Genomic DNA, 25334 nt, shown 5'->3' on the forward strand with positions numbered 1-25334 from the left:
AAATGTTTCTAAGCCACCCTATTGCCTCAGTTAATTGGGAATTCACATCTTTTGTCCATTTTTTCTTTTTGATTGACCTGTAGGAGAACTTCATATATTCTGACTGTAAATTATTTGTTTAACATACATGTTGGAGATTAACTTTCTCCTATTCTGTTTCCTGTCTTTTCATTTTGGTCATATAGAAGTTTCAAATTTTGATATAGTCAACCTTATCACTGCTTTCCTATATTGTTTCATTGTTTTTGATCTTCTTCTTTTTTGTTTTTTGTTTTTGATCTTTTTTTTTTTAAAGATTTTATTTATTTATTTGACAGAGGGAGACACAGTGAGAGAGGAAACACAAGCAGGGGGAGTGGGAGAGGGAGAAGCAGGCCTCCCGCAGAGCAGGGAGCTCGATGCGGGGCTCGATCCCAGGACCCTAGGATCATGACCTGAGCTGAAGGCAGACGCTTAACGACTGAGCCACCCAGGCGCCCCTGTTTTTGATCTTCTTAAAGAAGGTTTTTCCTACATCCAGATATCATTTTCAATGGCCACATAATATTCCACTGTATGGGTGTACCCTAATTTATGAAATTCTCTCTCACTAATGGAAGTTTAGGTTGGCCCATCCTTTCAATAATATAAGCAATGCTGTGAAAAACAACTAAGTGTTCAACTTGATATTTCTTTTTTTTTTTTAAAGATTTTATTTATTTATTTGACAGAGAGAGACACAGTGAGACAGGGAACACAAGCAGGGGCAGAGGGAGAGGGAGAAGCCGACTTCCCACGGAGCAGGGAGCCCGATGCGGGGCTCGATCCCAGGACCCTGTGATCATGACCTGAGCCGAAGGCAGACGCTTAATGACTGAGCCACCCAGGCACCCCAACTTGATATTTCTAACATATTTTAGCAAACAGCATAATAAATGTTTCTTGAGTGGAGGGGAGGGGAGAAAGGCGGGGAAGCTTTTTCCACCCTCACATGTTAAAAAATGCAGGCCAATGTCAACCAAATTATCAGGGAATTAGCTCTAATTCTACTTCTCCTTTGGCCCATCTAATCAAGAGTTGACTCAGCCTCTAAAGTCTAGGCATGGAAGTAAAGCTTTATCCTCCCGCGAAGACTGCCCTTCCTCAGGGTGCCACACTACCTCAGACACGCCTTTCATCACATACCTGAGTCCGCCTTCTTGTCCTGACCTTGGTTCTTGAGTGCCACTTTGCTTGGTGAGTCTTCAAGGGTTATTTCCTGAAAGATGGTGGCTGGGCCACAGAAGACGAAGCAGCGGGGAGAGAAGGCTCATATCCAGCAGGCTGGGCTGCCATAAATCTGCTAGACCCAGCTCCATTTCCAGCAGGTGGAACTTCATATCCTGGAGGCGGGGCTTCATTTGCAGCAGGTGGGGTTTCATTTGCAGTGGGTGAAGCTTCATTTCCAGCTGGTAGGGGTCCGTATCCTGTTGGGGGGGCTCCATATACCCCAGGTGGGGGTCTGTATCCCACAGGTGGGGACCCATATCCTGCTTGTGGGGGTCCGTATCCCACCTGTGGGCTTCCATACACCCCTGGTGAGAGTCTGTATCCCGCCTGTGAGGGTACGTATCCTGCCTGCAGGTGTCCGTATCCCACTTGTGGGGTTCCGTATCCTGCCTGTGGGGCTCCATAGACAACAAATGGGTATGCTGAGAAGGAAAAAAAAAATCAGTTACGCATTTTTTAGAGTGGACAAGGAGTAGGTAAGAAGGAGGAAGAAGCAAACTGACACAGGAAGAGAATTCAGGCAGAATAATGCTAAAGCCAGATCCTTCAGCCACCACAAGATGAAGGTTTTATCATTTCCTGTTGTGGAGGGGTTCAAATTAACATGAAAATAACCCTACAGTTATATCTCTATATTACTTATAGTTGTGCTCATAGATATAATTTACTTAATTTTGTTTGAGTATGAAGAAAGTAATACATGTTCAATGGGAATATGCATTTGGAAAATAGAGAAAAGATGAACTTTAAAAGTCATCTATAATTCCACTCTCAAAGACAAAAACTTAATATTTTGGTGTATTTCTTTGTAGGAGCTCTGTTAATATTTTTATACAATCACAATCATAACACCCACACATTTTTTTATCTGGCTCTTTTTACTTGACATTGTAAAAAATTTCTTTATATTATTAACATATTTCATACATTAAAAGTTGGACAATATTTTATCACATGGATAGGTGCTACTTAATTTCCCTGCTGTAGGAGAGCATGTTGTTTCCAACTTTCTTTTTTTTAGATTTTATTTATTTATTTATTTGAGAGAGAGAGCACGCTCGAGCTCAAGCACAGGAGGGGGGAGAGGCAGAGGGAGAGGGAGAAAGTCTTAAGCAGACTCCACACTGAGCTCGAAGACGAGGTGGACCCGATTCCAGGACCCTGAGATCACCACCTAACCTGAAACCAAGAGTCTGACACTTAACTGCACCACCCAGGCACCCCGTTTCCAACTTTCTAATTCACATTGCAATAAACCTGGGCTTTATTTATTTTCTTGGCTACATTTCCAAAGTGGTTTAACTGAGTCAATGAATGGACAACTGTCAAGTTATTTTGCTGTAATACATATTTATGTTTCAGCTAACTAGAAAAAACTTTAAAAGAATGGTCTTAAAGATTCTCAAAGAACTAAAGGAAAATGTGGAGGAAGTCAAGAAAATGATGTATGCATCAAACACAAATATCAGTAGAGGTGGAAAACTTAACAAGAAACCAAAAAGAAATTCTGGAGCTGAATAGTACAGTAACTGAAATGAAAAATTCACTAGAGGGATTCAAATTCAGATTTGAGTAGGCAGAAGAATGAATCCGTTAACTTGAAGATAAGACAATGGAAACAGTAGAGGTTGAGGAATAGGGAAAAAAAAAACAACAACAACCCAACCAAACACTGAAGAACAGTGAACTGAGGGACCTGTGGAACACCACCGAGCAGACCAACATACATACTGTGGAAGTCCCAGAAGGAGGAGAAAAAGGGACAGAGCAAATATTTGAAGAAATAATGACTGTAAATTTCCCACATTTGATGAAAACATGAATATAAACATCCAGGAAGCTCAATAAACTTCAAGTAAGATCAACTTATAGAAACACACGCTGAGATACATTCTAATTAAACTTTCAAAAGACAGAGACAAAGGGAGAATCTTGAAAGCAAGAGAGAAGTGAATCATCACATACAAGGTATCCTCAATAAGATAATTAGCAGATTTCTCATCAGAAACTTTAGAGGCCAGAAATAAACTGTCAAACAAGAATCCTCTATTTGGCCAAACTCCTTCAAGAGTGAGGGAGAAATGAAGATGTTCCCAGATAAACAAAAGCTGAAGTTCATTCTTGCAGGGCAAGAAGTGCTTAAGGTAGTCCTGCAGGGTGAAGTGAAAGGACAACAGACAATAATTTAAAGCCATCTTTATAGAACTAAAGATCTCAGTAAAGGTGAATCACTAGACAATTACAAAAGCTAGTATTTTTCTACCAATGGCTTGTAATTCCATTTTTTTTGTTTGTTTTCTACATAATTTAAGAGACTAATGCATTTATTTATTTATTTTAAAGATTTTTATTTATTAAGAAGAGAGAGAGAGCGCATGAAAGTGGGGGAAGGAGCAGAAGGGGAGGGAGGAGGAGGGGGAAAAGAATCTCAAGAAAACTCCAAACTGACCACAGAGCCTGACACAGGGCTCGATCTCACGACCCTGAGATCACAACCTGAGCTGAAACCAAGAGTCAGAGGCTTAACCAACTGAGCCACCCAGGCACCTCTAAGAGATGAATGCATTTAAAAGAATTATTAGATTATATTTTTAGGTACACAACTATAAAGATGTAATTTTGTGACATCAGTTGTGTACAAAACTAAAAGCTGGTAGACATGTAATGTCATGTTTCAAGGAGAACTCAAGAAAGGGCTACATTTTGGGGCCTGTTGACAGCCTGTTAGGAGACCCTTTGTGGCCCACCTGTAGGCTGTGGACCACGTTTGAGAATCACTGTGGACAGGCACAACTGTTAAGGGGCACAGGGCATAAAGCTGGAGTCCTCAGTGAGGATGAAGGGCATGGCACAAGCATGATGGCTATACTTGTGTGAAATGGGAAGGGGGAGGTGGGGAAGAGCACACTTTTTCTGCTCAGGCTATAAGCAGGAAGTGACTGTTTCCGCTAACAGGGTTTCCCAGGTATGCTCCGTATGTGTGTACATTACAATTAAAAGTAAGCCTGAAACTGAAGCCCAGTCACTTGCTGACCTGCCACTGGGCTTCAGTCTAGAAATGAAGTCATGGACTCAACTATTTTCCAATTCCCTAAACTTCTCCTGTTTCTCCTGTAGCAGAGTTGGAGGCAAACTAGTAATGAGTGGATCTTTGAGCCCCTGGCATACTTTTCCACCTCCCAAGAAGAACTTCCCTGCCATTCCTTACCTGGACAAGGCATCTGTTGGGAGCACATCATGCTCCCCTGCCCAGTAACTACATACAGTCCTGGAGTGCTGAACCAGTAATTTACACTTCCAAGTGGAACTCCTCTGGCAGCTGAGAAGACAAGTTTGGCAAAATAAGGACTTCTTAATCCTTTTAAGTCAGATGTACAGTAGCTATCAACCAAATAATTAATTATCAACCATCATCTTACATGTGTGTCCAACAACGCTCCCAGGATACAAGATAAAAAATATACACCTCCCTTGTCCTGAACTGTATGCTTCTTGAGGGCAGAGATTGTGTCTTATTTGTCTGTGCTTATTCAGGGCCTAGCATAGCACTTACCATAAAAAACATTCAGAAAACATTTCCAAGTGAGGATTCTATCAAGTTGGCAAGATACATCCATTAAAGACCAATGTAATGGCAATGTGATACAGAAGAAAGAAAGCATTTCTTGTTATCTTCCTCGGCATCTCTCTTATAAGGACCCTTGTGATGGCATTTGGAGCTGACCTGGATAATCCAGGGTAATCTCCTCATCTCAAGATCCTTAAATTAATTACATCTGCAAAGATTCGTTTTCCAAACAAGGCAACATTCACAGATTCTGAGGACTAGGACATGGATATATCTTTGGGAACCGTTATCAGCCTACCACACTAATTTCTGGCCTATGGCATATGACAGAAGTAATGTACACCACTTCCAGGTCTTCCCTGGTGCAAGCTTCCCTGGTGAAATCTTTACTCTCTTTCCCTCTCTGCTGGCTATCCAGGGGGGCTGTGGAAGCCATGCTTTAAAGATGGCAGAGACCCTAGTACCCTGGGTCCCTAAAGGGCTATGTGGTTCAGAGCCCCCTTTTACCCCTGCTGATTGTCCTTTACATAAGCAGTAATATCTATTGACTTAAGCTATTGATAATTTGGAGTTTATCTGTTTCAGTAGCTAGCATTATCTTAACTAATTCATTATAAATCTAAAGTTGTCCGCTTTACCCCATTATCCTCCTTTTCAATATCCTATTCATATTCTTCCCAGAAGTAATTATTTTATTAATTTATGTTTGCTTATTTCTTCTTTTTTTTTTTTTTAAAGATTTTATTTATTTATTTGACAGAGAGAGAGAGAGCACAAGTAGGCAGAGCAGCAGGCAGAGGGGGAGGGAGAAGAAGGCTACCCGCTGAGCAAGGAGCCCAACGCGGGGTTCCATCCCAGGACCCTGGGATCATGATCTGAACCAAAGGCAGACATTTGATGACTGAGCCATCCAGGCGTCTCTGTTTGCTTATTTCTTATATGACTCTCACTAGACTGTAAGTTTAACAATGGTAGGGACTATGACGCCTTGTTCACTGTTGTGTTCTCAATTATCTCATACAGTGTTTGGCAAACAATAGGTACTCAATATATATTTGGTAAAAACAAGAATCAAAGAGCCCCAACAAGTCAGCTCTGCAGAGGGGAAGGGACTTCTGCAAAGTGTCAAAGAATCAGATCATGAAGCATGATGGGTAGTTAATTCTAAAGGCCTCAAGGAAGCCCATCTCACAAGCCCTGACTCTTACTGGGGGAGTGGGGGTAGGCTCCCACACATAAGCCATGATATAATCAGACCCATAATAGGCCCAGACATTGGGCCAAGTTCACATAAGTTGCCTAAATTCTTCCCAAGTAGCTATGTAACTACTGGGACTCTGTAGCTTTGCAGGCCAAGGAACAGATCTTAATGAGAGCACAAAGAGGATCCCCACACATTGCCTGATTCTTAGTCCATAATCCTAAAAATAAGCCCCCATCAGTACTGTGAGGCCAAAAATAAGAGTAAATTCAAGACTCAGTATGCAGTTATTCTGAGTTCTGCATACATCTGTAGCAAAGAGGAGCTGGACTTCCAAGTGTCCCCTGACTCTGGGTTCCACATAGCTATGCTCTGTCTGCCAGGACACCTTGTTATCCAGTGTCAGGCTTCCAGATGCTGTCTGTTCTTTGGACAACGATGAGCTGTTGGTTGGGTACGGCGTGTGAACTCCTTGGCCTTTATATCTTTGCACTGTATCTTAAAGGTAACAGTAAAAAATTTCTTACTCCTCAATTTCCTAGATATGGCTTTACTGCCACCTGTCTTCTTTAGCATTTCTCTCTTGTTAAGACCACCAACAAACTCAAATTTCCACATGCAATGCACATTTTTCAGTCTTAATTTTATCAAACATCTCTGTAGCAGCTGACAGATGACCACTCAGTAATGCTTGAAACTTTCCTTCCTTGACCTCTGGGATAATAAACTCACTCAATTCTCCTCCTACCTCAGTCAGCCCCTTTGCAATCTTCATTTCGGTCACCCCTCCCTACCCATCCCTGAGATGTTGAGGACCCTTGGAATACCATCCTTAAGTCACTGAATGATCCTATTACTCACATGGCTCCAGAGATGACCTGTGTGCTGAGGATTTCTAAATCAGTCTCTAGATATAGTTCATCTTTGGAGCTCCGAGCTGCACATCCACTGGCCACTAGCATTCCGATGTACCTCACATTTAATAAGATGCAGGAATTAAGAGTATAGGATCAAAAGAATACAACATCACTTAATACAGTATTCCTGCCAAAATGCATGACCTGCATCTGAGCATGAGGAAACAGACAAACCCAAATTAAGGGACATTCTACAAAATAATAAGCCTGTATTCTCTTTAAAATGTCAATGTCAAGAAAGACAAAGAAAGGTTGAGTCCTTATTAAAGGAGACCAAAGATGTAGGACAACTAAATTCAATGTGTAATCTGGGATTAGATCCTTATTGGAAAAAAAAAAAGTGTGCTATTAGAATTAGGAACAGTAATGGCTTAATCATTTGAATTTGAATATAAACCATATATTAAATAATAGCATTGTTTCTATGTTAAATTTTCTGAATTTGGTAAGTAGACTGAGGGTAGATAAGAGAATACCCTTGCTCCTAAATACTTAGGAATGAAGGAAATGATCTTTGTGACTTACTCCCAAATAGTTCAGTAAAAACAAAAGCAAAGGGGCGCCTGGGTGGCTCAGTCATTAAGAGTCTGCCTTCAGCTCAGATCATGATCCCAGGGTCCTGGGATCGAGCCCCGCATCGGGCTCCCTCCTCCGCAGGAAGCCTGCTTCTCCCTCTCCCACTCCCCCTGCTTGTGTTCCTTCTCTGGCTGTGTCTGTCAAATAAATAAATAAAAGCTTAATTTAAAAAGAATAAGATAAAGCAAATGTGGGAAAATGTTAATAATGGGTGAATCTAGACAAATGGTCCATGGGAGTTTGTTGTAATATTCTTGCAACTTTTCCATAGATATGATTATTTTTCAAAATAAAAAGTTCAAAAAAAAGAGCGAGAAGACGTTTAGGGTTCAGATTCTAGCTCCATCACTGTCTATCTGGACAGCCTTGGGAAACTGTATAACCATCACTGCCTCAGTTTCCCCTGTTATCAACTGGGGATAATGATTGTAGCTACATCATAAGTTTTTGTGAGGGTTACAGATATTGACACATGTAAAGGGCTTGGAACACTGCCCACTATATGGTAAGCATTCATTAAATGTTAGTATTATTATATCTAAAATTGAACTCATTTCTTCTCCAACTCAGACTGTCTCTTGTATTCTTAACCATGGTTTATAGCATCATGATCTAGTCAGTCTTCTGAGCTAGAAAATTCATTCCATCCTTCTGTGTCCCCAGCACTTTGTCCATGTCTCTATTATGGCATATTTGCCTATGTCCGTCTCAACTAGATTGTGTTCATCTCAACTAGATTGGAGTTGGGGGTGGAGGCAAGGGAGAAAGAGAAAGAACATTCCAGATGGAGCAAATTTCAGGACACCTGGTGGGCTCAGTCAGTAGAGCATGTGACTCTTGATCCTGGGGTCATGAGTTCAAGCCCCATATTGGGTATAGAGTTTACTTTAAAAATATAAATAAATAAATTAATTAGTTAATTAATTTAAAAAATTACCCATAAAGAACAAATAGCATGAAGGCTCAGAGATGAGAGAACAAGGCACAAAGAAGTCTAGTTAGATTGGAGTACAAAAGGTGAGAGAGTAGGGATATGAAATGAGGCTAGATTAAATAAAAATATATCATTAAGGGATTTATTTATTTTTTTAGTAGGCTCTATGCCCAACATGGGACTTGAACTCACAACCCCTAGATCAAGAGTCACATGCTCTACCGACTGAGCCAGCCAGGTGCCCCATAAAAGGATTACTTGTATTCAAAGTCTGAAAGAGTTATCTGGTATATACGTTAGATCAGTGCTGTAGTGCTTGACAATACCTCTTCCCTCTTCTCATGGAAGATGGGAACTAAACCCAAGAGAAGCAAAGGAAAAGCCAGAGAGGAGAAAAGACAAAAAGGCATGACAGAGGTAGAAGAGCTCAGGCAACTGGGGCTCCCTGACCTGAAAATGAGACTACTCAGTGATATAAGACCAGCATTTAAATGGACAAAAGATTATCAGGTAAAATCAGTCATTCAGGTGTCTGAGTATAAGCTCCTGGTAGATTGCAAACTCCTTTAAGACACGGAGGGACTGAATAATCTTGCTCCCAGCATGTGGTATGGTGCGTGTCCCATAGTAGGGAGGCTCAGGAAATGCCTGCTGAATACATGGGCAGCTACCAACTTCCTGACCACAGAGGCCAAAGTCTTGACCCGGGGGGTGACAGTACTATTTCAATTCCACAGGCCTCAAAACCCCAAGGCATTTAGTATCTTTATTAGCATTGCTCACCAGCAGAGGCAGCTTTCATCATCAGCTGGGCAAATTCGATGGCACCTCCTTTTCTGAAGGCTAATTTAAAAGTAGCCTGTCCATCCCAGCCACCTGGGGGAAGAAATGGCACACTCACTAAGATGCTGGCACCGCTGGCCAGAGAGGACTGCCCCAGACAGAGAGAGAAGCACTACCCAAAGGAGCAGGGCAGCTTTCTTTAAATTCCAGCATGAGCCAAGTCTGAATCTTAAACCTTCTGGAAGCTTTTGAGAAAAAAAAAAACAACAAAACACTTCTGAAGGGGAACACTTACCATCTGGAGCTGCCTGAATGATTCCTTTAATGAAGTTGGAGGTAAAGACTGGTTGTTCGATGGTGCAGTTACTCATTAGATCAAATGGCATCATAAAAGAAAACATGGAGTCATTGACTGTGTGTGAGGTCACGAAGATCACCTAGGAGAAGGAAAGAAATTTCAGAGAAGGAATGCAGTTTGTCCACAGATTGAGACATAGCAGAGCAATTCTAAGGTCAAGGCTGCTTTGACATCCTGGCCTAATTGAGAAACATCACCCATTTTCTTCCATATTCCTCAACATGGAAAATCATAAAAGTGTGAATGTTTTAAAACACTTTGAAAGTCAATGTCTAACCTCTCTCCATTTTAAGGAAAACAAATGTGCAGTTAATCCGATCAAAGTAGAAGTAGAATTACCCGGTATGAAGTGAGAAACAGTGTTCCCTTCTTTGTACCACTGAAGAGACTGGATCCCTCCGGTTGCTGTAGAAAGGAGAGCTCTACATCCTGACACTGAGCCAAGATACTGCAGAAAAGAAAGGGCAGACACAACACAATTTAGAAGTTATATAAAATGACACATATAAAGCTCTTAGCACAGTCCTAGTCCGGAGTAAGCACTCAATAAATGTTAGCTGCTGGTGCTACTGCCATTATTTTATTGAAACAGAAAGAAAATTAAACGATCTTATTCTCTGACTGTTCACTTATTCTTCTCCCTTTTATCACTGGGTTTTTTTTTTTTAAAGATTTATTTATTTATTTTAGAGAGAAAAGTGCACAAGCAGGGGGAGGGGCAGAGGGAGAGGGAGAGGGGAAGCGGACTCCCTGCTGAGTGGGGAGCCCTACATGGGGCTTGATCGCAGGACCCTGAAATCATGACCTGAGCTGAAACCAAGAGTCAGAGGCTTACCTGACTGTGCCACCCAGGCGCCCCAGGTTCTTTTTTTTCTTATAAAATTTACCTTCTTCTTTTTTTTTTTAAATTTATTTGACAGAGAGAGAGACAGCCAGAGAGGGAACACAAGCAGGGGGAGTGGGAAAGGGAGAAGAAGGCTTCCCGCAGAGCAGGGAGCCCGATGTGGGTCTCGATCCCAGGACCCTGGGATCATGACCCGAGCCGAAGGCAGACGCTTAACGACTGAGCCACCCAGGCGCCCCTAAAATTGACCTTCTTCTTAATGTTTACTCATTAATTTCTTTCTTTATGTGCAGGAAGTATTAAGCACTGTGGTAATGGAAATGTTTCCCTAACTCTTACAGAGACGGTAAGGCACACAGAGTGCTCCAGATTCCTCTGGCATGTTGTTCACTCTACCTGTCATGTTCTCCCTCACTATTAACCTGAGAAACTTGGACTCATCCTATTCTCACTCACAGAATCCTATTGGGTTTCTTCTCTTTCTAAGTAATTATTATAATAGATATGTGCTTATTTGTTCAATGTCTTAACTAATGATCATTAAGGACAATGTCTTTCCACTCTAGCCCTAGCAAACAGTGGGTGCTACTAAATATTTATCAAAAGAATGAATGAATGAAAACAGGATTATAGATAATAATGCAAGCAGTAATATGACATACATCACATTAATGGCACAAAAATGTCATAGCAATTTAGTGGAAGGAGATTAGCTTTGGTTGAAGTGATTAAAAATGACTTTACAGAAAGGTTGAAGTGTGAGTTGATTCTTAAGATATGAATAGTGTTTCCGTAGGCAGAGGTGAAGGTAGGGGACAATCCAGATGGGGAACAAACAGCATGAATGGAGGTGCGAGAGCAGCATCAATGGAGGTATGCAGTGGAAAGCAAATTGCACACTTGGGAGCAGCCTACCTGTGTGGATTCATCAAAACAGCACGGGAGTGAGGGGGGCGCGGGGAGAGCAGTGAGATAGAGCTGGAAAGCCATGCTGGAACTAGAGATTGGAGACACCATTTAAAAGGCAAGAAGAAACTGTGAGCTGCAGCTCTTGCAGCAGGCTAGTCACATGATCAAGGAGGTGGTGGTATATCAGAGGCACCACTTTAAGAATCCCTAAGGGGTGCTGTGCTGGCTCAGTCAGTAGAGCATGCAGCTCTTGATCTTGGAGTCATGAGTTCAAGTCCCATGTTGGGTGTGGAGATTACTTAAAAAAAAAAAAAAAGAATCCCTAAAATATTCCTGATGTGCAGTGATAAGAACCGGAACTGGGGTGGTGGTGTGTTGATAAAAAGGGCTTTTTAAGATACAATGAAAATATAGGATGCCAGCGGGCGCCTAGGTGGCTCAGTTGGTTAAGCGACTGCCTTCGGCTCAGGTCATGATCCTGGAGTCCCTGGATCGAGTCCCACATCGGGCTCCTGGCTCGGCGGGAAGCTTGCTTCTGCCTCTGACCCTCCCCCGTCTCATGTGCTCTCTCTCTCTCATTCTCTCTGTCTCAAATAAATAAATAAATAAATAATCTTTAAAAAAAAAAAAGAAAATATAGGATGCCAGCAAAAATGTCAGGAAAAATAGGAACTCCAGGAGTGCCTGTCTGGTGCAGTCGGTTGAGTGTCAGACTCTTGGTTTGGGGTCAGGTTGTGGTCTCAGGGTCTGGGATCATGTCCCGAGTCATGGTCCACACTCAGTGAGGAGTCTGCTTGGGACACTCTCTCCCTTTCCCTCTGCGCCTCCTCTCTCTCTTTCTCTCAAGTAAATAAATAAATCTTAAAACAAATAGGGAACTCCAAAACTCAGTTCCGAACTCTGGAATCTAATCAAAACCTTATAGCAACTAAGAGAATGTTTAATCAAGACAAAATAGTTGAGTCTCAATAAGAGAGCTTTGTGACACTTTAACTTATCCTGGTACCATCCCCCAATCCCCAGTTTGGCAACAGCCTTAAAAATAACCCACATTCCTAGTGTGGTGTCAAGTACCAAAGGGAGCAGAACACACCTTATTCTCAAAGAATTGTGGTTGTTTTAACTTGTCTGGTAGCTCCCTGAGGGGCTGGCTCAAAGGGTATGTGCCTAATTCAGGAACTACCCAGGTGACTACCCAGGGTGCATCTGTCAAAAACAGTTCAAGGTAAATGTATTAGTTGCTGCTATCTGGGGCAAAGGATGACACTTAGTGCAAACAAACAAAGCTGAAAAGTTAGGGAGGAAAGGCTGATGAGATGCTTTAGGGAATAAAGGCTTTGAAAAGCTCTGACCATATTCATGGGAATCTAGAAAGCCACGTGCATATCTGCACAGGGCTGGATTCATGCTCAGAAGAAAACTGAGAAGGCCCAAAACTTTTACCTCTGGTTGACAACGAGGCTCTGCTCAAGCAGGAAGTGAAAGCTAAGACAGAGCTATAAACTGCCTGGCTGAGTGACAAAAACATGCTCCAAACACATAAGTAGACCCCATCTGCAAAAGCGGGAAGTTTTTGTTTTATTTTTGGGGTTTTCGTTTTGTTTTGGTTTTGGTTTTGGGTTTAGATATATGAGGAAATAGTCAAATCACTAGTTGGCTACTAAGTTAACAAGAGACTTCAGTGGCCACACATGACAAAGAGTACAAACTTTACAAAATTTATAATTCAGAAAAGCCATTAAACAAACAATAACTACAACAAGCAGCAACAAAGTACCCTGAGGAAGAGAGAAAATCTGACTTTCAGAGTTGCCAAATTATAATATTCAGAATGTCAAGTTTTCAACAACAAAAAATCACGAGACATGCAAAGAAACAAGTAAGTATAGCCCATATGTTCTTCTGTGAACATTAGACAATCAAATTAATAGAAACTGCCCTGAGGAAGCCCACACATTGGATTAACTAAATAAAGACATTATTTGTTTGTTTGTTTGTTTGTTTTTTAGGTGAACTCCACCCACAACGTGGTGCTCAAACTCCCAACTCCAAGATCAAGAGTCACACGCTCTACTGACTGAACCAGCCAGGCACCCCACTAGATCAAGACTTTAAATAAACTATTTTAAGTATGCTTAAAAAGTTAAAGGAAACCATGTCTAAATAACCAAAGGAGATAATGAGAACAATGTCTCAAAAAGAAGAGAATATCAATAAAGAGACAGAAATAGAAAAATGAACCAAATAGAAATTCTGAAGGTGGAGACTACAATAGGTAAAATGAAAAATTCAATAGTGCTGGGATTAATGGCAGATTTCAGCAGGCAGAGGAAAGAATCAGTGAACTTGAAGATAGGTCAATTAAGAATAACAGTTACTGGGGCGCCTGGGTGGCTCAGTCGTTAGGCGTCTGCCTTCAGCTCAGGTCATGATCTCAGGGTCCTGGGATCGAGCCCCGCATTGGGCTCCCTGCTCAGCAGGAAGCCTGCTTCTCCCTCTCCCACTCCCCTGGCTTGTGCTCCTTCTCTCGCTTTGTCTCTCTCTGTCAAATAAATAAATAAAATCTTAAAAAAAAAAAAAAAGGAATAACAATTACTACCCAAGTAACAAAGAAAAAAGAATGAAGAAAAATGAACAGAGTCTAACAGACCTGTTGGACAAAATCAAGCTTACAACCAAATGCATAATGAGACTGCCAGAAGGAGAGAGGGAAAAGGGGGGCATAAAGAAAATTTGAAGAAATAATGGCCAAAATTGCCTCCAATTTAATGAAAGACACGAATCTACATATCCAAGCTCAACAAACTCCTACTAGGACAAACTCAAAAAGATCCACACCAAGACACATTATAATCAAACTGCTGAAAGCCAAATACAGAGACTCTTAAAAGCAACAAGAGAAAAGAATCACCATGTACAAAGAAACCTCAATAAGACAAATAGCTGACTTCTCATAAAAAACTATGGAGGCAGGGGCACCTGGGTGGCTCAGTCGGTTAAGTGGCTGCCTTTGGCTCAGGTCTGATCCCAGGGCCTTGGGATCAAGCCCCACGTCGGGCTCCCTGCTCAGCATGGAGTCTATTTGCCCCTCTACCTCTGCCCCTCCCCCTGCTTGTGCTCTCTCTCACTCTCTCAAATAAATTTTATTATTTAAAAAAAAATTTTTTTAAGATTTTTATTTACTTATTTGAGAGAGAGAGCAGGAGAGAGAGAGAGAGAGCATGAGTGGGGGGAGGAGTAGAGGGAGAGGAAGAAGCAGACTCCCCGCTGAGCAGGGAGCCTAACACAGGACTCGATCCCAGGACCCTGGGACAATGAGCCAAGCCGAAGGCAGATGCTTAGCTGACTGAGCCACCCAGGCACCCCTCAAATAAATAAAATCTTAAAAAAAAAACCCATAAAACTATGGAGGCAGGAGGTAGTGGGATGATGTATACAAAGTGCTAAAAAGAAAAAAAAATCTGTCAGCCAAAAATTCTGTATCTGGCAAAACCATCCTTCAAAAATTAAGGAGAAATTAAAATATTACCAAGTAAACAAAAACTGAGAGTTCATCACTAATAGGTCTGAACTGTAAGAAATGCCAAAGGAAGTCCTTCAGCCTGAAATAAAAAGACACTAAAGGGGCACCTGGGTGGCTCAGTCAGTTAAGAGTCTAACTCTTGATTTCAGCTCAGGTTATGATCTCAGGGCTGTGAAATCGAGCCCCACATCGGGCTCCATGCTGTGTGTGGAGCCTGATTGGGATTCTCTCTTCCCCTCGCCCTCTGCCCCTCCCCCACCTCTCTCTAAAAAAATTAAAATAAATAAAAATAAAAAGATACAGACAGTAAATCAAACCCATACAAATAAACAGAGAACACTGGTAAAGCTAAATACATAGGTAAATATAAAAGTCAGTATTAATGTACTTTTGGTTTGGAACTCTTCATTTCTTCCTATATGAATTAAAAGTCAATTGCATAAAACAATAATTGTAGATCTATAGTGATGGGTACACAATGTATAAAGATGTAATTTGGGATAATAACAGTATAAAGGGACAGAGCTATATAGGAACCAATTTTTTTTTTTTAAAGATTTTATTTATTTATTTGAAAGAGAGAGACACAGCGAGAGAGGGAACACAAGCAGGGGGAGTGGGAGAGGGAGAAGCAGGCTTCCCGCGGAGCAGGGAGCCCGATGCGGGGCTCGATCCCAGGACCCCGGGATCATGACCTGAGCCGAAGGCAGACGCTTAACCGACTGAGCCACCCAGGCGCCCCAGGAACGAATTTTTTGCATACAATTAAAACTAAATTGGTACTGGGGCACCTGGGTGGCTCAGTCAGTTAAGTGTCTGCCATTGGCTCAGGTCACGATCCCAGGGTCCTGGGGTCAAGCCCTGTGTAGGGCTCCCTGTTCAGTGGGGAATCTGCTTATCCCTTTCCCTCTGCCCACCCCCGCCCCCCCACTCATGCTCTCTCTCTCTCTCTCTCACTTGTTCTCTCTCTCTCTGAAGTAAATAAATAAGATCTTTAAAAAAACTAAATTGGGTGTCGGGGCGCCTGGGTGCCTCAGTTGGTTAAGCGGCTGCCTTTGGCTCAGGTCATGATCCTGGGGTCTTGGGATCAAGCCCCACGTCTGGCTCCCTGCTCAGCAGAGAGCCTGCTTCTCCCTCTCCCTCTGCCTGCTACTCGGCCTACTTGTGCTCTCTCTATATATATCTGTCAAATAAATAAATAAAATATTTAAAAATAAAAAATAATAAAAAAATTAAAAAACTAAATTGGTATTAATTTGAACTAGATTGTTAATTAAGACATTAAATGTCATCTTCAGGACAACCACAAAGAGAATAAGTAAAATATAAACAGTAAAAGAAATGAGGAGGGAATCAAGATAGTATATTAGGAAATGTCTATTAAACACAAAGGAAGGCATTAATGAAGGAATTGAAACATACAGGAAACAAATAGCAAAGGAGCAGAAGTTAAATCCTTCCTTATCAATAATTACATTAAGTGTAAATGAATTAAACTCTCCAATTAAAAGCCAGAGATTAGCAAAATATACATTTTTAAAATATGATTCCCTATACACTGTCTACAAAAGACTTACTTTAGTTCCAAAGACACAAATAGGTTTAAAATGAAAGGATGAAAAAAGATATTCCATCAAACAGTAGCCAAAAAAGAGCTGCAGTGGCTATACTAATATCAAAAAAAAGACTTTAAAACAAAAATTATTATGAGGCAATATTATATCATGATAAAAGGGCCATCATCAAAAAGACATTACAGGGCGCCTGGGTGGCTCAGTCGGTTAAGCGACTGCCTTCGGCTCAGGTCATGATCCTGGAGTCCCGGGATCGAGTCCTGCATCGGGCTCCCTGCTCAGCGGGGAGTCTGATTCTCCCTCTGACCTTCCCCCCTCTCATGCTCTCTGTCTCTCATTCTCTCTGTCTCAAATAAATAAATAAAATCTTAAAAAAAAAAAGACATTACAAATATAAACATGAATGCATCTAATAAAAGTCAAGGACCTTGACATATAAGGACCTTCACCCACAAAGGTAGAATACACATTCTTCTCAAATACACATGAAACATTCTGTAAGACAGACCATATGTTAGGCAACAAAACAAGTTTCACTAAATTTATGAAGACTGCAGTCATATTGAGTATCTTTTCTGACCACAATGGAATGAAATTATAAATAATAACAGAGGGAATCTGACAAACTAACAAATATGTGAAAATTAAACAAAATGCTCTTAACTAATGGGTCAAAAAAGAAATCACAAGTGAAATTAGAAAATAGAATTGAATCACTAGAAATTAGAAACTTTGAGATGAATAAAAATGAAAACACACATACCAAAACTTTTGAGATGTAGCAAAAGTAGTGCTTAAGAAGGAAATTTATAGGTTTTAATGTTTGCAATTTTTTTTTTAAAGATTTTATTTATTTGACAGAGAGAGACAGCCAAAGAGGGAACACAAGCAGGGGGAGTGGGAGAGGGAGAAGCAGACTTCCAGCCAAGCAGGGAGCCTGATGCGGGGCTTGATCCCAGGACCGTGGGACTATGACCCGAGCCAAAGGCAGACGCCTAACGACTGAGCCACCCAAGCGCCCGTTTGCAATTTTTTTAAGAAGAGCAAATCAATAATCTAATTTTCCACACTAGGAAACTAGAAAAACAAGACCAAACAAAACCCAAAGCTAGCAGAAGGAAGGAAATAATAAAGATTATAGTGGACATAAATAAAGACTAGAAACAAAAGAATCACTAAAACCAAAACTTAATCCCTTAAGATCAGCAAAACTGACCAACTTTTACCTAGACTAAGAAAAAAAGAAAGAAAACCCAAATTACTAAAATTTGAAATAAAAGTGGGTATGTTATCAGAGAATTTATAGGAAAAAAAACGATTATGAGCGAATATATGAACAATTATATGCCAACAAATTAGATAATCTATTTGAAACAGATAAATTCCTAGAGACAAAAACCAAAATGGACTAAAGAAGAAAGAAGGGTGGAGGGTTTTGCACATGTCTGTTAGGGCCAATCTGGTCCAATAGTGTTGTTCAGTTCCTCTATTGCTTTATTATCTTCTTTCTGGTTGTACTTTTGATCAGAGATTGTTAGAAGCTAGGTTGAATGAGGAATGAGGAGTGACTGCTTAATAGGTACAGTTTCTTTTGGGGTGATGAAAATGTTCTGAAATTAGACAATGGTGGTGATTGCATGATATTGCGAATATACTAAAAGCCTCTGAATTGTACGTTTTAAAATGGTTAAAATGGCAAATTTTATGTTATATGAATTTTACCTCAGTAAAAAAGCGGGTTTATAATATTAAGTATAAAACCTCAATAAATCAATTAATCAAATTTAAAAGACTGTGAAGAAAGAATCCCCTGAGTTTGGTAATTCATTGGATCTGGGAGACAAAAAAGTCATGAGAAATCAAAGGTGATTTTTACCTCTAAAGAAATAGGGAAGTCAGAAAAAGAAGCTTATTGGGAAGTAGGGACATAAATTTGGCTCTAGACATGTTGAAATATTCAGGAGGTAGGAGTACTCTGCAATTTCATTCTGTCATGCCCTTGGGTCAGCATATAACACATGGGGTTTCTCAATCCTGGCACTGGGTGACTGTTCGGGTTGGATAATTATTTGTTGTTGTGGGCTGTGCTTTGTAGATTGTTTGGCAGCATCCCTTGCCTCTCCCCACCAAATATCAGTAGTAGCCCACCCCCACCCCAAATTGTGAAAACCAAAATGTCTCCTGGGGGGCAAAATCACCCCAGACTGAGAACCACTGTCCTACAAGGATGGCATATTGACTGCAAAATTTCAGTGAAAGTATAGTCCAGTGAAACAAAGAATGAATTTTCACCACGTTGATAAATGTTATAATGTGGAGACAACAAATTTCTAAAAAAGAGGTAAAAACTGCAAATGAAATTTCACAGCACCATTTGGTTAAGGATATCAAATATCCTTATGTCTCCAGCACTAACAAGAACTTCACCAAAAATTCAAGCTCCAATAGTTAATCATCTGAATTTGAGTTAATATCCTTATAATGCATTGAGCTCTAAGTAACTGCTACTAAATATGCAAAGATTTCACATACTTCACATACTTTTTATCTATAATTTGTAAGTAGGTTCCCAGCTAAAGAAATGATTCTGATATATGAACCTTCCAAAACATGAACAATTTTAGATCCAACTATATGCTATCTACAAGAGACTAACTTTATTTTTTACTATTTTTTATTGAAGTATAATTAACATGCAGTGTTGTGTTAATTTCAAGTGTACAATATGGTGATTCAACAATGTTCTTAAGTACACATGGAACATTCTCCATGATAGGTTACATGTTAGGCCACAAAACAAGTCAACAAATTCAAGGAAATTAAAATCATCTGAAGTATTTTTTCTGATTACAATGGAATGAAACTAGAAATCAATAGCATGACGAAAACTGGAAAATCCACAAATATGTGGAAATGAAGCAACACATTTTTATATAACCAATAGGTCAAATAAAAAGTCTCAAGGGAAATTGGAAAATACCTTGAAATGAATAAGAATGAAAACACAACATGCCAAAACTATGGGATGCATCAAAGCACTGTTAAGAGGGAAGTTTCTATCTGTATATGCATACATAAAAGAGAATAAAGATCTCAAGTTAACAACCTAACCTTATACCTCCAGAAACTAAAGAACAAACTAAACCCAAAGCTAGTAGAAGGAAATAAAGATTAGAGCTGACATAAATAAGAGAGAGAATATAAAAGCAACAGAAAAAAAATCAGTGAAACTAAGTTGTCTTTTTTTAAAGATCTGACAAACCCTTGGCTAGATTAACTAATTAAAAAAAGAGAGATGACTCAAATTACCAAAATCAGAAATGAAAGAAAGGACATTACAACGGATGCTGCAAAAATAAAAAGGATTATAAGAGAATATTATGAAAAATTGTATGCCAACATATTGGATAACCTAGAAGAAATGGATAAATTCCCAGGAGCTAATTCATGAATAAATAGAAAGCCTGAACAAACCAATAATAAGTAAAAAGATTGAATCAGTAACCAAGAACTTCCCAGCAAAGAAAAGCCCAGAACCAGAGAGCTACACTGGACAATTCACCAAACATTGAAAGAATACTTAACACTAATCCTCCTGAAAATCTGCCCAAAACTGAAAAGAAGGGAACACTTCCAAGGTCATTCTCTGAGGCCAGCATTACCCTGATGTCAAAGCTAGAAAAAGATACTACAAGACAAGAAAACTACAGATTAACATCTCTGAAAAACACTGAAGCAAAAATCCTCAACAAAATACTAGCAAACTGAATATAACAGTACATTAAGAGGATTATATACCTGACCAACTGGGATTTATTCCTGGAACATAGGATGGTTCAACATATGAATATCAATCAATGTAATAAAAATGGAACTACCATATGATCCAGCAATCTCACTTCTGGGTGTATATCCAAAGGAAATGAAAATAGGATATCAAAGAGATACCTGCACTCCTACATTCACTGCAGCATTATTCACAATATCCAAGATATAGAAACAACCTACGTGTAAGTCAATGGATGAATGGATAAAGAAGATGTGGTATTTATATATATGTATCATTCAATCATAAGAAGGAAATCCTGTCACATGCTACAACATGAATGAACCTTGAGAACACTGTGCTAACTAAAATAACCCGGAGAAAGATAAATACTGTATGATCTCACTTATATGTAGAATCTTAAGAAAAAAAAAGTCAAATGCATAGAAGCAAAAAGTAGAATGGTGGTTACCAGGGACTCAGGGAATGGGGGAAATGGGGAGATGGTGGTCAAAGGGTATAAATTTGTAGTTATGTAGGATGAATAAGTTTAGAGATCCAATGTACTATAGGCATGATGACTACACTTAATGAGTATATTGAAAGGGCGCCTGGATGGCTCAGTCAGTTGGGTTTCCGCCTTCGGCTCAGGTCACGATCCCAGGGTCCTGGGATCAAGCCCCACATCGTGCTCCCTGCTCGGTGGGGAGCCTGCTTCTCCCTCTCCCTCTGCTGCTCCCCTGCTTGTGCTCTCTTGCCCTCTGTCAAATAAATAAGTAAAATCTTTTTTTTTTAAAAGATATATTGAACACGAAATATGCTAAGAGAGTAGATATCAGGCACAGGCATCACGCCAAAAAAATGGTAACTGTGTGAGGAGATGATATGTTAATTAGCTTGACTGTAGAAATCATTTCAGTACATATATGTACATCACATCATCATGTTGTACACCTTAAATATATATATAATTTCTATTTTCTAAAAATAGCTAATATGGTAAATTTCATTTTATGTTTTTTACCGCGCACAAACACAAAATCATGAACAACTTAGTAAAAATTACAAAGAAAATTTATCAAAGACAAATAGCCAACAACCTTAGGAAAAAAATAAATTCACTACCAATAAATTTTTTTCAAGATTCAATTATTCAAATTGGCAGAGATAGCAAAGTTTAACACCAGGTGTTGTCAAGGGTGTGGTGAAATGGCCACTCTGAGTATTGAGAGGAATATAAACTGATATAATTCTATAGGGTGACTTTGCAAAAACATATATTTCTATATACATTTGTATAACTTAAAATATCTTTGAATTTTTATATTTTTTTAAAATACATTTTAATCTTTTTAAAAAAGTCTAGACCCTCTGATTCCACAGTTCCACTTTCAGGAACATATCCCCAAGAACCATTTTGACAGGTGGGCAAAGATAAGTTGTCAAAAGTGTTCACTGAAGCAATGACAAATTACACCCTGAACATCCCGGATAGGGGCTTAAATAAAGATTCATGCATACTGGAATACCAGTTATTAAAAATAATGATGTAGATATTGATACTGGAGAGCATTCCCAATACATTGGTAAGTGAGGAAAACATATTACAAAGCATGGGCGCCTGGGTGGCTCAGTCTTTAAGCGTCTGCCTTCAGCTCGGGTCGTGATCCCAGCGTTCTGGGATCGAGACCCGCACTGGACTCCCTGCTCTGCGGGAAGCCTGCTTCTCCCTCTCCCGCTCCCCCTGCTTGTGTTCCCTCTCTCGCTGTGTCTCTCTCTGTCAAATAAATAAATAAAATCTTAAAAAAAAAAAACAAAACCAAATTACAAAGCAGTCTCGGGTGTGGGGGTATTGCATATATTTCCATGGAGGGAAGTGCAGAAGGATACATACCAAAATGTAAAAAGCACTGGATGTTGGAATTTAATTTTTTTTCTAATTTTTCTACAATAAGCACATATGGTACTATCTGTACAATTTTAGAATATTGGTTGAAAAAAGAAAACTCAGTGTCTTCCCTATTTACCAGTAGAGCCCTATCTGCACAATTATAACTTAGCTGGGGAAAAAAAACAACAACCTCCCCAGAACACAGCTACAGTGTGATGAATTTCTCAAATATGTATTCTGAATAGGCAAAAGAAGTCAAAATACAATCAATCTTCTCCTTCTCAACCTATTTCTTTTTTTTTTTTTTTTTTAAGATTTTATTTATTTATTTGACAGAGAGAGAGATAGCGAGAGCAGGAACACAAGCAGGGGGAGTGGGAGAGGGAGAAACAGGCTTCCTGCCAAGCAGGGAGCCTGATGTGGGACTCGATCCCAGGACCCTGCAATCATGACCTGAGCCGAAGACAGACGCTTAACGACTGAGCCACCCAGGCACCCTCAACCTATTTCTTTAAAGTAGTTTCTATCAATACCAAAAGAACCCAAAACGATCCTATTAAAAAATGGGCAGAGGAACTGAATAGACATTTTTTACAAAGAAGACATACAGATGGCCAACAGACACGTGAAAAGATGCTCAGCATCACTCATCTTCAGGGAAATGCAAATCAAAACCACAGTGAAAGATCACTTCACACCTGTCAGAATGACTAAAATCAAAAAGACAAGAAGTAAGTGTTGGAGAGGATGTGGAGAAACTGTGCACTGTCTGCAGGAATGTAAACTGATGCAGACACTGTGGAAAACAGTATGGAGCTTTCTCAAAAAATTAAAAATAGAGATACCATATAATCCAGTGATTGCACTACTGGGTATTCACCTAAAGAAAATGAAAACACTGATTTGAAAAGATAGATGCACCCCTACGTTTACTGCAGCATTATTTACAGTAGCCAAGATATGGAAGTAACATAAGTGTTCCTCCATAGAAAATTAGATATGGAAGATGTGACACACACACACACACACACACACACAGAGGAATATTATGCAGCCATAAAAAAAGGATGGGATTTGTGCCGTTTGCAACAACATGGATGGACCCAGAAGGTATTACGCTAAGTGGAATAAATCAAACTGAGAAAGACGAATACCATATAATTTCACTCATACATGGAATCTAAAAAACAAAACGAATAAACACACAAAAAGCAAAATAAACACAGATGGTTGCCAGAGGGAACGTCTTGGGGGGTTGGGTAAAATGGGTGAAGGGGAATGGGAGATACAGGCTTCCAGTTTGGGAATGAAAATAAGTCACAGGGATAAAAGGTACAGCATAGGGAACACAGTCAATGATACTGTAATAGCATTGTATGGTGACAGATGGTGACTACACTTATGGTGAGCATAGCATAACTTACAGAGCAGTCCAATCACTATGTTGTACACCTGAAACTAACGTAACATTGTGAATCAACTATGCTCAAATAAAAAAATTAATAAAATAAAAATAAAGAAATATGGTCGTTTCTACACAAGAAGCCAGAGCACTGACAGGGTGGGTCTTCTCTGAGGAGGAGAAGGCAGAGAAGCAGTCCTTTTCCTTTCTGAGCGACAGCTGGAGTTGAGAAGTTCAAACCCCAATCAAAGCTCTCCCACATGCACTGGCCATATGATTTTAAGCAATTTACTTCTGTTTCAGTTTGAGAAATTCCCTGAGAAATAAGGGAAATACTACTGATCCTCATTGTAGATAGAGCAGTGATGAGTATAAAGCTCTTACAAGTGTTTGGCGATGATTAAGCATTCATGAGCACAGAATGGACCCCATCAAGATAGCTCAAAGGGCCACAAAATCGGTGTTTCTGCTACAATTTTTTAAAACATGCTTCATGCCCTGCCTCCAACCCACACACAGAAAAGCAGACAGACAGACCCGAGGCTGAGCGAGAAGATGCCCAGACACCAGATCAGAAGTGGCTTCAGGGCGCAGAGCCACCTGCACCCAGGTCACGGCACTCTAGGCCGGGGACCAGGGAGACCTCGCGGTCCGAGTGGCGGGCCATCATCTCCTACTACAGGGGAACACGGACGGCCTCCACCGCCCGTGGGAATCTGTCAAGAACATTTTCTGGGGGAGGAAGCAGAGAACACAGATCTGGACATCAGCACTCGGTCCTGTCTTAGCGGATCTTTCCGACAAACGCGCAGTCTCCCTGGAACACAGCACGGGGTGTCGATCTCACCGCTACCCGACAGCAAAGGAGCCGGGGGGCCAGTCGGAGCAGAGACGGGAGCCTAAGGAAGAACTGCTGGGGGTACCGCGCAGGAGTCTGGAAAGCTGGAGGGAGGAACCGAGGAGAGGAGCGGCGTGGCGATGAGGCGTGAGGTGGGCAGGGGAGCGAGGGGCGGGCCCCGCCGCCCCGCGCACAGCCACCGCGCGAACCCCGAAGAGCCGCGCAGCCAGCGTCCTCCTCCCTAGGGGTCTGGTCCCCATCTTTACGTAAAGTAAGGGCAGCCATCCCCCCACCCCGTCGGGCGAACAGAAAGCGGGCTTCTGGAGGTTCTGAGGGCGAGGCGAGGCCCCGACGGCGCGGGATCCTCAGAGTGGTCCGCACTCCCGCCTCTTCCGCCTCCGTGTTCCGGGAGCACCGGAGGGGCGCGCCCACCGCTTCCCCCACGCCGGCCGCCGTCACCCCGCGCAGGTCTCGCGCTCCCAACGGCAGCTGCACGCGACCCGGAAGGGCGGCGCGACACCGCACTACTGCCTTTCTTCTGAGGCGACGAGCGCCTCGCACCGCGCACCCGCGCATTCACCTGAGCGAGGCCACGCGCTCCAGCCTCTGCCACCTCTGAGCCCTTAAACGCCCGCCGGGGCACGCGCGCTCCAGAGGCGGGGACGGGGCTCCGCCTGCGGCGCCCGGAAAAGGCGGGAAAGGCTCCGATTGGCCGAGACTTTGCAAGCCGCCCCCCCACCCGTCGGTCTCCTCCCGACTCTGACAGCACCCCTCCCCGCCCCCCGGCTTCCCTTCAGGCACCTTTCGCCAAAAGGGATGATGGCCCCGCGGCGGTTCTCGGTGTGACTCTGATTCACCGCCATCTTTCTCCAGGCCCCCTCCTGCCGCCCCTCCGATGGGAAGGGGCGGGGCCTGCGCCAAGCCGGGGGGCGGGGCTTTGAAGGGAGGGCGGAGATTATGGCGCAAGGACGAGGGTGGGGGGTGAGTGGGCGAAGGGGCTGG

General features: G+C 41.4%; 1 protein-coding gene across 1 annotated transcript; it reads right to left on the bottom strand.

Annotated features, from left to right (window-relative positions):
* Window positions 1-997: 997 nt before the first annotated feature.
* On the bottom strand, window positions 998-25195 carry WBP2NL (WBP2 N-terminal like). Its single transcript, XM_045875984.2, has 6 exons — window positions 25134-25195; window positions 9925-10033; window positions 9523-9664; window positions 9228-9320; window positions 4457-4567; window positions 998-1670 (listed from the first exon to the last, which is right to left on the bottom strand). The coding sequence occupies exons 1-6, from the start codon at window positions 25193-25195 to the stop codon at window positions 1231-1233; spliced, it is 957 nt and encodes a 318-aa protein (XP_045731940.1). The 3' UTR covers window positions 998-1230.
* Between the last annotated feature and the right edge of the window lie 139 nt (window positions 25196-25334).

This window comes from Mirounga angustirostris, unplaced genomic scaffold (genome assembly GCF_029215605.1).
Source record: "Mirounga angustirostris isolate CCGP_5_RB_7025 unplaced genomic scaffold, mMirAng1.0.hap1 SCAF_5, whole genome shotgun sequence".
In the NCBI taxonomy this organism is placed as follows: domain Eukaryota; kingdom Metazoa; phylum Chordata; class Mammalia; order Carnivora; family Phocidae; genus Mirounga; species Mirounga angustirostris.

Excerpts from the sequence above, each read along its gene's own strand:
- WBP2NL (XM_045875984.2), bottom strand. The coding sequence starts at position 25,195 with ATGGCGGTGAATCAGAGTCACACCGAGAACCGCCGCGGGGCCATCATC. Across the intron at positions 10,034-25,133 it reads ATCATCCCTTTTGGCGAAAG|TATCTTGGCTCAGTGTCAGG; the intron begins GTGCCTGAAGGG and ends TCTTTTCTGCAG. Across the intron at positions 9,321-9,522 it reads CATTCAGGCAGCTCCAGATG|GTGGCTGGGATGGACAGGCT; the intron begins GTAAGTGTTCCC and ends TTCTTCCCCCAG.